Genomic DNA, 16447 nt, shown 5'->3' on the forward strand with positions numbered 1-16447 from the left:
CAAGGCAGCACAGGTTTAGGGTCAGAGTTTACCTTCTCCTAGATGAGCTACCTTCCTAGGTTGATAAGCCCCATCTGCCCCTCTACAACTCACACAGAAACCACCTCCTTGACCATTGGACCCATTGTTGGTCTCATCCAGTCAATCTGCCAGAGGCTGTCTTCACATACAGGGGAAGTTCCTAATTCACTGAGGGTTTGATACCCAGCAGGTACCAGTATACCTGAAGGAGTTTGATACCCAGTATACCTGAAAGAGCATCTCCACCCCCATCGTTCTGCCCGGACGCTGAGGTCCAGCACTGAGGGCCTTCTGGCGGTTCCCTCATTGCGAGAAGCAAAGCTACAGGGAACCAGGCAGAGGGCCTTCTCGGTAGTGGTGCCCGCTCTGTGGAATGCCCTTCCATCAGATGTCAAAGCGATAAACAACTACCTGACATTCAGAAGACATCTTAAGGCAGCCCTGTTCAGGGAAGTTTTTAATGTGTGACATTTTAGTGTATTTTTGGTCTCTGTGGAAGCCACCCAGGGTGGCTGGGGAAACCCAGCCAGATGGGTGGTGTACAAATAATAAATTAATAATAATAATAATAATAATAATAATAATAATAATAATAATAATAATTATTATTATTATTATTATTATTATTATTATTATTATTATTATTATACCATCACCTGGTTTAGCCAGCCAGTCGAAGCCATTTCCGAGGATGTGGCTGCTGTCACATGCTGACAGTTTCTAGAAGACTGGTCCAGAATCTCTAGATCATTAGTGGGAAACCTGTGACACCACATCTGGAATTCTGTGTTCAAGCCTGGGCACCACAATTTAAGAAGGATATGGACAAGCTGGAATGTGTGCAGAGGAGGGTGAACAATACCATCACATAGCTGTCAACGTTTCCCCTTTTTTAAGGGAAATTCCCTTATTCCGAACAGGATTCCTCACAAGAAAAGGGAAAAGTTGACAGCTATGCCATCAAGGGTCTGGAAGTCAAGCCTTATGAGGAACGGTTGAAGGAGCTGTGTGTATTTAACATGGAAAAGAGGAGACTGAGAGGAGATACGATGGCCATATTCAAATGTCTCAAGGGCTGTCACATGGAAGATGGAGTGAGCTTGTTTTCTCCTGCTCCGGAGGGTAGGACTCGAACCAATGGCTTCAAATTACAATAAAGGAGATTCTGACTAAACACCAGGAAAAACATTCTGACAGTAAGAGCTGTTTGACAGTGGAGGAACAGCCTCCCTTGGCAGGTTGTGGACTCTCCTTCTTTGGAAGTTTTAAAGCAGAGGTTGGATGGCTGGCTGCCATAGTTGCTTTAGGTGACATTCCTGCATTTCAGGGGGTTGGACTAGATGACCCTTGGGTCCCTTCCAACTCTACTATTTTATGGTTCTGTGATTCTGTGAATGGGCAGCTGATTTTCAAGGAGCCAAAGAAGTAGAACTTCTATGTGCAGGATGTTGAATGATGCTTTTGTATTAATGTTGTTCCATGCAGGATCAACAGTTTGACACAGGGACGGGGAACCTTTTGGATCCCAAGGGTTACATTTCCTTCTGAGGGGCACATGGCAGTGGTGGGCCAAAGACAGAAGTGGACAGAGCAACCAATGCAATTTTTCCCTTTGTACAGTAGGCTAGTTTCTACACACACACACACACACACACACACACACACACACACACACACACATCCTGCTCTGCCCTCCATCCAGGCAAATAAGAGGAATTACATCCCAGCCCAGGCAAAAACACTTGGGGTGTGAAACAGGACCAGGGAGGGGTGTGGCCTTCAGGGAAGGGGTGTGGCCTTCAGGGAAGGGGTGTGGTCTGCACAGAATTCTGAAGGCTAAATAGAGAGGCCTAGAGCAGGGATCAGCAAACTTTTTCAGCCTACTGTCCCTCAGACCTTGTGGGGGGCCGGATTATATTTTGAAAGGGGGAAAAAAAGAACAAATTCCTATGCCCCACAAATAAGATGCATTTTAAATAAAAACACACATTCTACTCATGTAAAAACACCAGGCAGGCCCCACAAATAGCCCAGAGATGCATTTTAAATAAAAGGATACATTCTACTCATGTAAAACACACTGATTCCCAGACCATCCATGGGCCAGATTTAGAAGGTGATTGGGCCGAATCCAGCCCCTGGCCCTTAGTTTGCCTACCCATGGCCTAGAAGGCTATATTTAGCCCCTTGACCTGAGGTTCCCTACCCTGGTTTGTCGTATTGATTAAGGTGACCACAGTTTCCATACTTGGCAGTCTCAGTTTGGAGGAGGCTGAGTCATCAGCTGGATCCTTGGGCCACACAGTTGGCAGGCATTACTACTCCTGCCCTGTGTGAAGCATTTTTTGACATTGGCAATGTCTGGGCTTGGAGCTCATTCCCCCCCCCCCCCAAGTGAACCTGTGATCCCTTGGCTGTGTCAGAATTTGTTACCATGTAACTTCCCCCACCCACCCACACCGCCGGCGTTCCCCGTGAAAAGACGTTCTGGATCCCCGTTACCAGAGAAGCAGCAACTTCTTTTGCAGCAGAAACAAAGCAGTGTTTGCAGCAAAAACAACACAGAGCCTTTTGGCACTTTTAAGATTAAATGATTTATGGCGGCATAAACATTCATAATCTGGGATCTGGTGAAGCGGGACAATAGTTGTGCTGCAATAAATCTATTCGCCTTTTAGGTGCCAGCAAGACTCTTTGTTACAGAGCAGTCCTATAGGCTCAGTGGGAGGAGAAAGTTGCCCTGACAGGGCAGATAGGCAGCTCTGAAGCCCTGCAAGACTTGCACCGTCAGGGTTGGAAGGTAGGAATAAACCCTCTTCCTCTTCCCATCAGTTGGTAATTATTATTTCTGAAAGAAAACATTTTTACTTCCTATTATGCAAAGGCTGAAATACTTCTCTCCTCTCCACACCCATTCCAGGGTCTGTGCTTGAAGATGAGAGCTTGGGACCCACTAGATTCAAAGCCTCCCTGGAATAGCCCCTTCCAGATGAGTAATGACTGGAGGGGATCAGCTAAACAGTATAACATTATCATTGTCATTTCTAATTATATCCTGCCATTCTTCCCAATGGCCTTCCAGAGACTGTAGGATTCCATCCTTAGATCACTGGTTCTTCTTCTGGAAATGAGGAATCTGAACTGGGCTACACTCTGGAATCTCCTGGCCAGGTGGCTTAGCAGAATAGGCGGATGGGTGAATTAAAATAAAGGCTTCTATGACTTCTATGACGCGGGTGGCGCTGTGGCTTAAACCACAGAGCCTAGGACTTGCCGCTCAGAAGGTCAGCGGTTTGAATCCCCGTGACGGGGTGAGCTCCCGTTGCTCGGTCCCTGCTCCTGCCAACCTAGCAGTTTGAAAGCACGTCAGAGTGCAAGTAGATAAATAGGTACCGCTCCGGCGGGAAGGTAAACAGCGTTTCCGTGCGCTGCTCTGGTTCGCCAGAAGCGGCTTAGTCATGCTGGCCACAAGACCCGGAAGTTGTACGCCGGCTCCCTCGGCCAATAAAGCGAGATGAGCGCCACAACCCCAGAGTCTGTCACAACTGGACCTAATGGTCAGGGGTCCCCTTTACCCTTTACCTTTATGACTTTATTTGATACTTTTATACTTCCACTTCCTGCATATGGGAGCTAAGAATGGGTTTGCATACGTGGTAAACTAGAACGGCCATACCATACAAATAAAATAACAAGACAAATAAAGAGCAGCCACAGATAACTATAAAACCATGAGCCCCAAACACTACAGTTCATGTGACAGATGCTTGAGCCTTTGTTTAAAGATGTCAGTGGCTGGGGAAAACGAAATGTTACCTGGGAGGGAGTTCTGTAGACAGGGTGCTACCACCAAGAATGCCCTGTCACCACCCTTCTAGCTTCTGCTATGGACAGCAGTGCATCTCCTTCTGATCAAAACGTCTTGAGTTTGTTGGTGCTGGGGAAGATGCTGCCCCAGGTACTTGTGTCACAAGCTGTTTATGGTTCCATAGCTTCTGGACTGTCTTCCAGGATAGACTTTGATCCTGTGAAGGGTGTTATGAGTGGGATAACAAGCAGACCCAGTAGCAGACAGGTGTTGCTGCACTTCTCACCTGGCCTACCTCCAGCTGAGACATTTCTGCATACTGAGATAGGGGCAGTAAGGTTGGTGCAGTGTTGGCACGCTGGTGGAATCAATGCTGCCCTCCTGCTGGTGTGTTTTCACCGCAGCCACCTTGCCACTGCCTCGTCCCCCTCTCCTTGGTAAGCAGCAGCAACGCAGCTGGAGGGAGGTTGCAATGCTGTCCGGTATTGACCAGACCACTTGCATGTTATGAGAATATCTTTTGGGATTAGGTGGCCCTCCTGTGCAGTCTGCATCCCTGGCAACTCTCCTTTTGGAAATCAATTTCTGGCTCCCCCATTTATCTGTTTCTGAAGCAGCTCTGCCCTGTGCACCATGATTAACGGCCCCTTAATCAGTTTTGTTTCCATAGTTAATCCAATTATCTGCCAACGTTGTATTGGGTGCTATTTCATTTTGCTTGCCTGCTCTCACCTTTGCATCCACACAATAGGCGCCGTGGTTCACTTTTGACAGATGCGTGCTTTATGTATTGTGCTAATATATTTCTTGCAGTAGTAGAACAATAATGGAGCTTTGCACATGGCTGCTGTTGGAAGCAAGCAAAGCACAGGGCTCTTGACTTGGAAGTTTCCCAATTTAGTATTTATGGGGCTGAAGAGGGGGAAAGGAACCAATCCCCAGCACCATTCTGTATTTAGGGAGCTTAATAATTTCTGGTTGGTATCTGATGCTTTCCTCCTTGAGATAGTGAGCCTGTGGGGTGGACCTTGTCTCTTTATACAGCAGATGACTCCCACCCATCTTAACCTCATTTCACCAGCCAGCCTAAACCTCTCCCATGCCTCCTTTGCCTCAGTCGCTAAGGTGGAGGATTCTCACTGAGTGCTACGGCATCACCTCCCTTAGGTGCTGGAAACTTGTGGGAACCATGGTAATTTGTAATTCCCATGGCTCCCAGAAACTCTGGAACTGCTGTGGCACCCATGGGAATTCTTTTCCAATCTTTGTAAGTTAGGGAAAGGAGGTCAAGAAGGGCCTGCGTCTAGGGCTTCAGTCGGGGAAGGGCCTGGAACAGATGCAAAAGAACTGTCCTTGGGCCTGGTGGGTGCAATTCTTCTCCCTCCATCTTGTGGACGTAGGGAAGGGTCATAGTTATTCCTTCATCATGCAAAGGGGATTTCTGCTGGATATAATAAATAGAGGCTGCCCCAAACTCACTGCTCTGCCCCATCACTGCCCAGTCTCGGTAAGGGGCAGCGATTTTGCTGCCAGGACACTGGCTCAGTTGGGTTGCTTGCTGTTGGTTAGTACCAACATGTTTTACCTGTTTCAAAGGTGGTAAAGGGACCCCTAACCATTAGGTCCAGTCGTGACCAACTCTGGGGTTGTGGCGCTCATCTCACTTTATTGGCTTCCGGGTCATGTGGCCAGCAGCACTTCTGGCGAACCAGAGCAGCGCACGGAAACGCCGTTTACCTTCCCGCCGGAGCGGTGCCTATTTATCTACTTGCACTTTGACATGCTTTTGAACAGCAGTTCAAAAGGTTGGCAGGAGCAGGGACCGAGCAACAGGAGCTCACCCCATCACGGGGATTCGAACTGCTAACCTTCTGATTGGCAAGTCCTAGGCTCTGTGGTTTAACCCACAGCGCCACCCACGTCCCATTTCAAAGGTGGGGTATACCTTAAATAAACAAAACTAGGCGGCTTCCTTTTCACATGGATGGGCAGACAGGTGTGCCAGGACTGATGAGGCGGTCAGTGGAGCTTGGACCACGTTTTGTCTGCTGCAGTCACCAGCAGAACCAGGCAGGCTCCTTTGAGCTTCTCGTCATTTCCAATATTTCCTCGCCCACTTTGGGTTTGTGGAGAAGTAATTTTGCACCAGGGATGAGGAAGCTGTGGCCCTCCAGATGTTAGAGGGGTCCAAGTCCCACCTGCTCCAGCTGCTGATGGGATCTATGCTATTCCAGCAGCACCCTTGTCTCCAGTCACACATCACAGTAAACCAAGGTTTGTTTTAACTTATATTCCCCGCCTTCCCTCCAAGGAGTTCAATATGACATTCATGCTTGTTCACCTCCTCTCCATTTCATCCTGACAACAACTCTGTGAGGTAGGCTGGGCAGAGAGATAGCATAGCAGGAAAATGGTATTCCGATTAGAATATGGCCAGAAGAATCTCAAGTATTGCAGCGTATTGGGGCAGTTCAATATCATACTGTAATTTTGAAATTAGGCAAATGCCTTGCATATTTCCCACCCTCTTAGTCACTCATTCTACCCTTCAGGGAGGTGATGGAATTTGAATGCAAAGGTCAAAGGACTGGTTTCTGCATTCTAAAAGCACAGATATTAACCTGAAATGATTTGTGTGTCTGCGTATGTGTTTAAAATATACTTATTATTATTATTCCCCCCAAAATCTATTCAACTTGTTCAACTGGATACAGATATTCACATGTTTAGAACTAATACGTTAGGGAAACAAATGAGAGTCCAAATTACCTCCATTAGGCAAATCAGCAAATTGTTTCCTAATTGTTTCAGATGTGATTTGATTCTCTTTTCCTCTGCGTTGCGCAGATAACTGACAGCTCAAACCTATACATGTTTACCCAGAAGTAAGCCCTGCTGAATTCAAAGGAACGGTGTGTATAGGATTGCAGCCTAAATTAGTGTAAGGAAGCTCTCACCCTGTTTACAAAGAGACCACAATGGCCAAGCGCTACAAAGCTGCCAGGGATAAGTGCCCACAGCAGGGATGGGGAACGTTTTCTGGCAAGTGGAACGGATCCTTATTTCCCTGACCCTGGTAGGCCAAATCATGTGACACAAGTATGATATCAGGTGATGGTGCTGCTGCACTTTGAACCCTCAATTGCTGGGACTACAGAGGCCAAAACCGGGCTCTTTGAAAGCCCTTTTGCAAACAGTCCCCTGCTGCTCTTCAAACCTCCTAAAGGCAGGTTCCACAGCTTCAGATGGATTGGACATCTGTGGTCAAAGTCTAATGTGCGATATAAAAAACCCCAGAGCAGTCCATTTGTTTGGAGTCTGTGGCTGACCCTCTTCAGGGCAGTCCATGCCCCTGGTGTTTGCGGAGCCAACCTGGGCCTTCTCAAATGGCATCTGTAATGAAGGGCCGTAGTTCAGTGCATCTGCTTGGCATGCAGAATTTCCCGGGTTCAATCCCTGCCATTTCCAGGTAGATCTGGGAGAGAACCTAGTTGGAAATTTAGTAATATTTACTTTAGTTCAGGCTTCCTCAACCTCAGCCCTCCAGATGTTTTGAGACTACAGTTCCCATCATCCCTGACCACTGGTCCTGCTAGCTAGGGATCATGGGAGTTGTAGGCCAAAAAACATCTGGAGGGCTGAGATTGAGGAAGCCTGCCATAGTTTAATCAGAAATACTGTGGGGAGCAAGACTGTGACCGAGTAGCGTATGTGACTGATTGGCCTGCTGTTCGGGTGAGCATTGTTGATGTTCAGTGGGACTTAAGTCATTTTTAACCAATACTAACTCTCATTGATTTAGCAATGTCTGGATCTACTTAAAATCCCGTTGGTTTAAATGGTTCTACTCTGACTAAGTCAATGTTTATTACTTTTATATACTGACCTCATTTAGGGAGCTCTGTGTGGCATGCTTGGTTCATTCCTTCCCCCGCTTTAATCCCCACAACACCCTTGCGGGGTAGGCTAGACCCTTACTTGCCTGCACACTGTCTTGCCAAAGTGGTACAAGCGCTGGTTATCTCCTGCTTGGACTACTGCAATAGGCTCTTCGTGGGGCTACTTTTTTGAAGGTGACTCAGAAACTGCAACTAATCCAGAATGCAGCAGCTAGACTGGTGACTGGGAGCAGCCACCGGGACCACTGGTCCTAGTACATTTCCGAGCACAGTTCAAAGTGTTAGTGCTGACCTTTAAAGTCCTAAATGGCCTGGGCCCTGTATACCTGAAGGAGAGTGTCCACCGCCATCGTTCAGCTCTGATACTGAGGTCCAGCTCTGAAGGCCTTCTGGTGGTTCCCTCCCTGTGAGAAGTGAGGTTACAGGGAACCAGGAAGAGGGCCTTCTCAGTAGTGGCACCCGCCTTGTAGAATGCCCTCCCATCAGATGTCAAGGAAATCAACAACCACCTGACTTTTAGAAAGCATCTCAAAGCAGCCCTGTATTCTGAGGTCTTTAATGTTTGATGCTATATTTTGTTGGAAGCCACCCAAAGTAGCTGGGGCAACCCAGTCAGATGGGTCAGGATTAATCATCATCATCATCATCATCATCCTTTCATTATTTGTATCCTGCCCAACTGACTGGGTTGCTTCAGCCACTCTGTGAGGCTTCCAACATATATAAACATAATAAAACATTACATATTAAAAGTATAAGAAATAAAGTAGTATTATTACACTGGTTCCCAGCAGGCTTTAATAAATTAGTAACTAAAAAAGAATGGGGGGAGGGGAGGGAAAGGAAGCCTGTTTCTTCTCTCTCTTACTGCCTTGCAGTTTGTGCACGCTTAGATAGGGCTATGTTTAAAAATACACTCGAGGTCCACGTCCATAATAGAAGCAGTTCACCAATAACAACTGACTGATCATAATATCGCTGTGCTAATGTCATGGTGACCCTTACATTGTTAAAGTCCATAAGATACTAGTTTTTCATCTGTTGAGTCATGTTAAACAGGAACAGATTGGTTCGTTCCTTTTTAATATGACCCAATGCCGGGGGGGGGGGAGGGGGACACACCAAGTGAAACGTGGCTGTTTAACCTCTCAGTAACAAGGCTGTTCCCTTCTGAACCTCCTTGCCCCCTCCTCCCCTGTAGCTAATAAAAGCACCTCCGATGGGCATTTAATTACCCAACCAAGAAGATAGAAACAATAATTAAAGAGAGATTAAGTGACGGATGAATCGATGGTAGCATCCAGTTAGTTTCTAGGATAATAATAATAATAATAATAATAATAATAATAATAATAATAATAGCCCTTTTACTTTGGAAGCAGTTGTTGTTGAGCATTTAGCCTTTGGAAGCAGTTGTTGTTGAGCATTTAGGACGGTTTATACATTTTGTTTACACCTCCAAAAACAGATCAGAGAGGTTGACACTGAAGCTGACTAACGTTGTTTCCAGGCTATAGTTTAGTAATTTGTTTGGATGCTTTGCACTTTATTCACCCTAGCTTTCTGAACTGCCCTGCCCTGCCTTTTCTTTTACTTCTCCGTAATCTAGTGTTCATTTCCCCCATCTTTGTTCTTTTTTTTCCTTATAGGACAACATAACTATTTATGTGCCGGGCGGAACGACTGCATAGTGGACAAGATCCGCCGTAAGAACTGCCCTGCGTGCCGCTTGAGGAAATGCTGCCAAGCTGGCATGGTGCTTGGAGGTAGGGAGTTTTGATTCACAAAATCATAGTCATGGAATTGTAGAGTTGGAAGGGACCCCGGGGGTCATCTAGTCCAACCCCCTTGCAATGCAGGAATCTCAGCTAAAGGATCCATGACAGACCTCTGCTTGGATGGAGGAGGCCTCGGGTTCTCGTTTTCACAAGTGATGTCTGCCAGAGTGCCAGTCGCACGGTACAAAAGTTCCCACCCTTACCATGCTATGACCTCATCATGCCATTCAAACTTTGGGTGGGGTTTAAAGCAGAAAGTGTGGCATATAAACGAGAGAGGGCACATTGATTGGTTAAGCTATCGTGGAGGAACACTGTTAATGGCTGCTGTTGTTGGCATCCATCTGTCTTGAGAGACAATGGAGTGTGCCTCTGGGGGTGAAGTCAAACCACTGGAGACTCACAGCGCCTGCTGTGGCCGCAGAGACTGGTAACTCGTAACTGCTGCCGTGCTGCCTTGGCAGGGGTGCCAACTTGAATAAAATATTAGGGGGGGCAAGTAAGCCCCGCCCTGCATAATCAGTCACATGACACAGTGCGCAGACACCATTTGAATGGCAGTGCCCATCAACTGGGAGGCGGGGGCGGCCAGGTGAATAGCACAGCCCCACCATGCCATCTGTCAGAAAACAATTCAAGCACAATTCAAAGTCTTGGTGCTGACCTTTAAAGCCCGAAACAGCCTCAGCCCGGTATACCTGAAGGAGCGTCTCCACCCCCATCGTTCAGCCTGGACACTGAGGTCCAGCGCTGAAGGCCTTCTGGCTGTTCCCTCACTGCGAGAAGCAAAGTTACAGGGAACCAGGCACCCGCCCTGTGGAACGCCCTCCCATCAGATGTCAAGGAAATAAACAACTATCCGACAAGACATCTGAAGGCAGCCCGGTTTAGGGAAGTTTTTAATGTTTGAAGTTTTATTCTGTTTTTAATGTTCTGTTGAAAACCACCCAGAGTGGCTGGGAAAACAGGAAAAATTTGGGGAAACCAGATGGACGGGGTAGAAATAAAAAATTATTATTATTATTATTATTGTTGTTGTTATTGTTATTGTTATTGCTATTGTTATTGTTATTGTTATTGTTATTATTAATCTTTCTTTTTGGAGCCAAGCAGAGTTTCAGCAGAGTTGCATGATGATTACAGAGAACTTCTCATTACAGTGGCTGGCTGTGTGACATTTCTCTCTTGCTATATAATGGACTTTGCTTACCTGTAGTGCGGGAGGAGATTTCAAGTAGATACTGTATTGAATCATGTCATTTACTCTGTCCCAGGAAACATGGATAGTAAGATACTGCAATTCTTTCTCCTGAGGTCTCTGCAGCTGCTTCTGCCCTGATGAGTAGTGTAATAAGCACTTTCCAGAGAACAGCTAAAGGCAGCGAAAGTGAACTGCATTTCGGGGCTATAGCAGCAGCAGCTGTGTTGTCAGATGTGCAGAAAAAATTGTGGGTGGGCAGGAGAGGCGACAGGCAACACAGGCGAAAATTGGAATCCTGTCATGGCGAGGGGTGCAAATCACCCTTTTCCTGCATCACAACTACCAAACGGAAGGGTGCAGTTGTTATGGCTATTCAGTTGCATGGCTGCACTTTGCAGTGTTAGTTGGATGTGTCCAGAGAGGAATTCAAGAGAGGAATTCAAGAGAGGAATTCAAGAGATGTCCAGAGAGGAATTCAAGAGGCTGTACATTATTATTAGAGGCTGTACATTATTATTAGGTATATTATCAGGAAGGCTAATTTGGGAGAAGGGATTGCTTTGCTGTTGGGTTTTTCTTTCTGCAAGTTGCTTGGGGAGCCTAAATGCAGAGTGCAAATAAATGCTTTAAGAAAATAAAGGCTCCTCTGGATCCAGAGCTTGTCTGTAAGGAGGTGGGCAGGAAAAGGAGCCCATTGCCAGTCAGAGTGTGAGGAGAGGAGATGCAGAAACTCCTAGTGAGGTCCTCAGTGCTTGTGGATGATCTAATCTTCAAACCGCTCATCCCTTGCATCTCTGCCGGGCACTAGGCGGGAATGACACAACAAACAAGGGTTAAACTAGGGTGCTGGGTTGGAATGTAATTACAAACCATAGTTAAAGCAAGCAGAGTTTCAGAAGCCAACTCTCCACTGTGGTTTACACCCCTGATTTGCTAGCCTCGAACAGACCATGGGTAAGCAGCCAGGTTGGAGCTGGATGTACCAAGAGACTGGAGCTTAAACAGGGGGCAGAGATGGATTGGTGTTATATTCAAACTGGGCCACAAGGTCTCCATTATTCATTTCCACTTATAAGGACAAGCTTTTAAAGCCAGTATTGGTGAATCACTGGATTGCTGCAGTGCTTCCACTTATTCAAGGAAAACAAGCCAAGCAGCTGATTGAAAACTAATAGCAGGCCACTTTTCATTCTCCTTGGAAAAGCACAGAAGGGCTTGTTGGTTGTGTCATTATTTGCTGTTTAGCATTTGTTAACTGTAGTTCAAGGTTTATAAACATCAGCTGCCCAAGGCTGCAAACAGGACACTGGGCAAAATGTGATTTGACTGGAGCACGTCGACTGTGCGAGTTCATGACCTGTGGGGTAGCGCAGATGTGGCAGGGCTGGTACAGGGATATCTTGGCATACTGTCGCTGCGCAGGAAACAGCCAGAGTTGTAAGGAATGCATCGAATGTAAGGAAACTGGGCTGGATCTAAAGTTCCTTCTGTAGGCAAAAGATTTGGAGAGCTGGAAGGAACCCCAAGGGCCAACATGCTGCAATGCAGGAATCACAGCTGTGTGTCCTCTGCTCATGCTAGAACCAGGTTAGGGACGTTGTGACCAGCAAATCCCATCATCCCTCCCCATTGGTCATTCTCCTTGGAGCCAATAAGAGATGGAACCTCAGATCACCAGGAGGGACAGCGGTTGTTTCGCCCTGTGCTAGATCATTGCCTAAGAAAGGTGACTCTAAATCGAGCAAGGTTCTAACTCCCTGCCCCAGATTTTCCTGGGCTACAGTTCTCATCTCAGAGCTGTATGGGGTGTTAAGGGACGGGAAGTCCCTCTGGATGAGGCAAACACCAATTCTCCTTGGAAAAGCACAGAAGTGGTTGTCCTTCTGGGGTGGTTTGTCCAGCTTTGGTCCCCATCTTGCACTTAGCTTTGACCTGTGGCTCCTAGAAGCTGTCAGTCTGAGACAGCTGCCACACCCCAGGAATGGCTGTGGTCGATTGGCTAAACCAGGTGAGGGTAGCCAACGCATCTCAAACATACGGCGCATTAGGGACTTCCCCTGTATGCGAAGACAGGCACCAGTGCGTGGAGTGGATGAGACCAATAGTAGGTCCAACAGTCAAGAAGGTGTTTCCTGCCCATGCTGTAGAAGGAAGTGAGGGGCAGACGGAACACATCAGCCTGGGGAAGTAGCCCATTTAGGAGAAGAAAAAGTCTGATCCTAAACCTCCACTGCCTTGCGAGATATCTTCAAGAGAGGAAAAGGCTAAGGAGTAAGCCCTACGCAAAGCTGGGGTGGAGTCTTGAATGCCTCCTTCTGGCATCTCCTGCAGCCAAGCTGCTGCCAAATGTTTCCTTGAGACCACTGGCGGAGGAAGGCGGGCGGGTGTCAGCTGTGAGGGTGGGTGACATCGCTGCGCCACCCACCCCCGCTCACTGTGTGGGCAGCTGGCTGCTAGGGACGATGCTGCTGCGGGCAGCTAGCAGCGCCCCTCACAAAGCTTGCCATGCAGGTGGCAGGCAGCTCACCACATGGGCAGCAAGTGGTGCCCCCCCACATTCGTCACGCGGGTGGCAGGTGGCTAGGGACATTCTCCGCACGGGCAGCTAGCAGCTGCCCCCCACGCTTGCCGCGCGGGCAGCTAAGCACGCTCATCATGCGGGCGGCTAGCCCTGCCCCCACACCGCTCCGGGTGCTGGGGCAGGTAGTTCTACCCCTGCTTGAGACCACACCAGTGAGGCCAAGAGTGGGGTCTTGTTGTTTGGGCAGCCCAGGACCTCCATACAGAAAGCCCAGCTTGCGCCCCAGAGAGGTCACTTGGGTGCTTGCTCATGCAGCAAAATCAAACTGGGAGGCAGCAGTTACAAGTTACTGGTCTCTGCAACCACAGCAGGCGCTATGATTCTCCAGGATACTCCAATAATTTGTATAGCTACTTTACGGGACTACTCAGAAGTAACTGCCTTATGCTAAGTCAGATCATTGGTCGAACTAGCTCAGTATTACACTGTCTGGCAGTCTGTATCTTCAGGATTTTAGATGGGTTTTCTCCCAGTCCTGCTTGGAGATGCTGGGAATTGAACAAAGGACCTTCTGCATGCGAGGAAGGTACTTTCCCACTAAAGAGTTGTTTTCTTTTTTCAGATTTCCTTCTTAATTCTGCACATTGGCTTGGAGATATCTTTTCAAGGGAAATGTAGCCTCTGCAGGGGATTAATAAAGCCATTTTTTCCCCCAGCTGGCACATGAAATTAATATATGATTTGGGAAGTGTGTTTGAGGGCAAATGTAATTACTGAGCCATGTGATGTAAAACGCAAGAATAAAAGCAATTTCGCTAACCTGATTTAGACACCTCGGCGATTAACATATTTTCATACGTTACATGTATTTAAAATTGCGGTTCAATCACAACATTTGTGAATCACAGTGCGTGGAAGAAAATGAAAACGAGGTTTTGTAAATGGGTTTCTAAGGGCCTCCGTTCAGTAAGTTTAAAATATGGGTTAATAATGCAAGCAACAGCCTCGACGACTCTGTCGTGCTGTATTGTTATTATAGTAAGTTAACAGCAATTCCGAACAAAACGCGAAAGGAACAGTTTATATTTCCAAAGCATAAATCTTTCAAATAAGGCGTCTTAATAAATTTGTCAGCAGGTGGTATTGGGGCATAAATTGTCACTTTTGTGCATTCCATAGATGAGAAAGCAGTACAGTGGTACCTCGGGTTACAAATGCTTTGGGTTACAAACACTTTGGGTTACAAACTCCGCTAACCCTGAAGTAGTACCTCGGGTTGAGAACTTTGCCCCAGGATGAGAACAGAAATCGCACACCGGCAGTGCAGCGGTAGCAGGAGGCCCCATTAGCCAAAGCGCGCCTCAGGTTAAGAACAGTTTTGGGTTAAGAACGGAGCTCCGGAACGAATTAAGTTTGTAACCCGAGGTACCACTGCACTGGGAAATGCTGTGTAAAAGGACGTTTATGGAAGAACAGGGAGTAAGAGAATCCCCTAAAACAGAGGAGCTGGGTAAACTGCAGTTCAGCCCTAATTTAATTTAACTCAAAAGGAGAGGTGAATAATTTCCAGAAATTTTGAAACTATTGGGGGTGATCCCCCCCGAAAAGAATAGAACTTTTAGGAAAAAATGGGGTGGGTGGATGCAATACTTTTTTAAATGTCCTTTTTACATGTTGAAACTTGCTTTGTTACTTTATTGAAATTCATTAATGTCATTACAGATTTAACTTCACACATACATACACATACATGCTATATATATATATATATATATATATATATATATATATATATATATATATGGTGTTGAATTCTTCATTCTTATGTGATAATGACAGCACCCTCCAAGAAACAAAAATGCATCTTGCTCCTGCATTTGAGAGTTGTATTCTCATGCAAGACTTGCTTGCCCTCAGAGTACAGGCATAGAAGCAGCAGTAGTAGTAATCATCATCATCATGATCATTTTATTATTTATACCCCACCCATCTGGCTGGGTTTCCCTAGGCACTCTGGGCAGCTTAAAGCATATCTAGAAACATAATGACATCAAGCATTAAAAACCTCCCAATACAGGCCGGCCTTCAGATGTCTCCTAAAAGTTGTGTAATTCTTTATCTCCTTGACATCGGAAGGCAGAAGGCGTTCCACAGGGAGGTGATATACTGCCCTCCCTTATGTGTTGTGCTTTCATAATTTAAGGCAGGTTTATCTCTGCCTTTACCTGGAGGTTATGTGGGCGACAATCTGCTAAGTTATATTCCTGTGTAGGAGTCATTTTGGAGGCCCTTTTTTAGGTCATCCTCCTTGGTATCATTATATGCGTCTTTCCTAGCAGGAAGGGCGCCAGTACTGAGAAGGCCCTCTGCCTGGTTCCCTGTAACCTTGCTATGATCCAGTACAGTGGTACCTCTGGTTGTGAACGGGATCCATTCCAGAGGCCCGTTCGCAACATGAAAGGAACGCAACCCGCAGCGGCGTGTCTGCACATGCGCAAGTTGTGATTTGCCGCTTCTGCGCATGCGCGTGACGTCATTTTGCACGTCTCTGCATGCGCGAGTGGCGAAACCCGGAAGTAACCCTTTCCGGTACTTCCGGGTCGCCATGGGACATAACCTGAAAGAACGTAACATGAAGCGGACGTAACATGAGGTATGATTGTACTGTTCATAGACTTGCTTAAAAATCTTCCTGCTAGGAAGTTTCAGAAATCGTTTCAGGAGACTAAATATGGAAACACATTGCCTTCAACATTTTGTTCTTCATTCTCAAAGAGAATATTCCACAATCCAGATCTTCTTCTTCTTCTTTTCTGGTAAAAGAAAACATAAGAAAGACTTAGGAAAAAATATCCACCCCTTCCCCCCCCCCCCCCCGGGCTTAACACCTTCACTCACCCACTGAGTTCAGTTGGACTTACTTTCAAGTAAGCATGTGTAGGATTGCAGCCATCCAGTCGTCCATCCCCAAAGGAGAACCAGAGGGTTTCCAGTTGGGTTTGTCTGCCCCCCTCCAACAGCTGACCTGGTTGTCAGAGCCCTGGTCGACCTGTGTAATGCAGCAGTGGCCTGGGTGGTTGATGCAATTTCTCGTGGGCTCCCATCACGCTTATCAGAGCCTAGAATGTTTCTTGGTTTGGCGCTAAGAGCAATGAAGCAGGCTGGGAGAGAAAAGGAAGGAGAGAAAAACTCCCAACAAATGCAGCCAAACACTGCTGC

At 46.8% G+C, this 16447-nt stretch overlaps 1 protein-coding gene across 1 annotated transcript in view; it reads left to right on the forward strand.

Moving 5' to 3' along the window:
• Nucleotides 1–16447, forward strand: part of PGR (progesterone receptor) — a 62289-nt gene that overhangs the window by 14647 nt on the left and 31195 nt on the right. The window contains exon 3 of the mRNA XM_081197631.1: nucleotides 9378–9494. Coding sequence (XP_081053757.1) covers nucleotides 9378–9494 — 117 coding nt within the window. The remainder of the gene's footprint in view (nucleotides 1–9377; nucleotides 9495–16447) is intronic.

This window comes from Podarcis bocagei (assembly GCF_964188305.1).
Source record: "Podarcis bocagei genome assembly, chromosome: 6".
Taxonomy (NCBI): domain Eukaryota; kingdom Metazoa; phylum Chordata; class Lepidosauria; order Squamata; family Lacertidae; genus Podarcis; species Podarcis bocagei.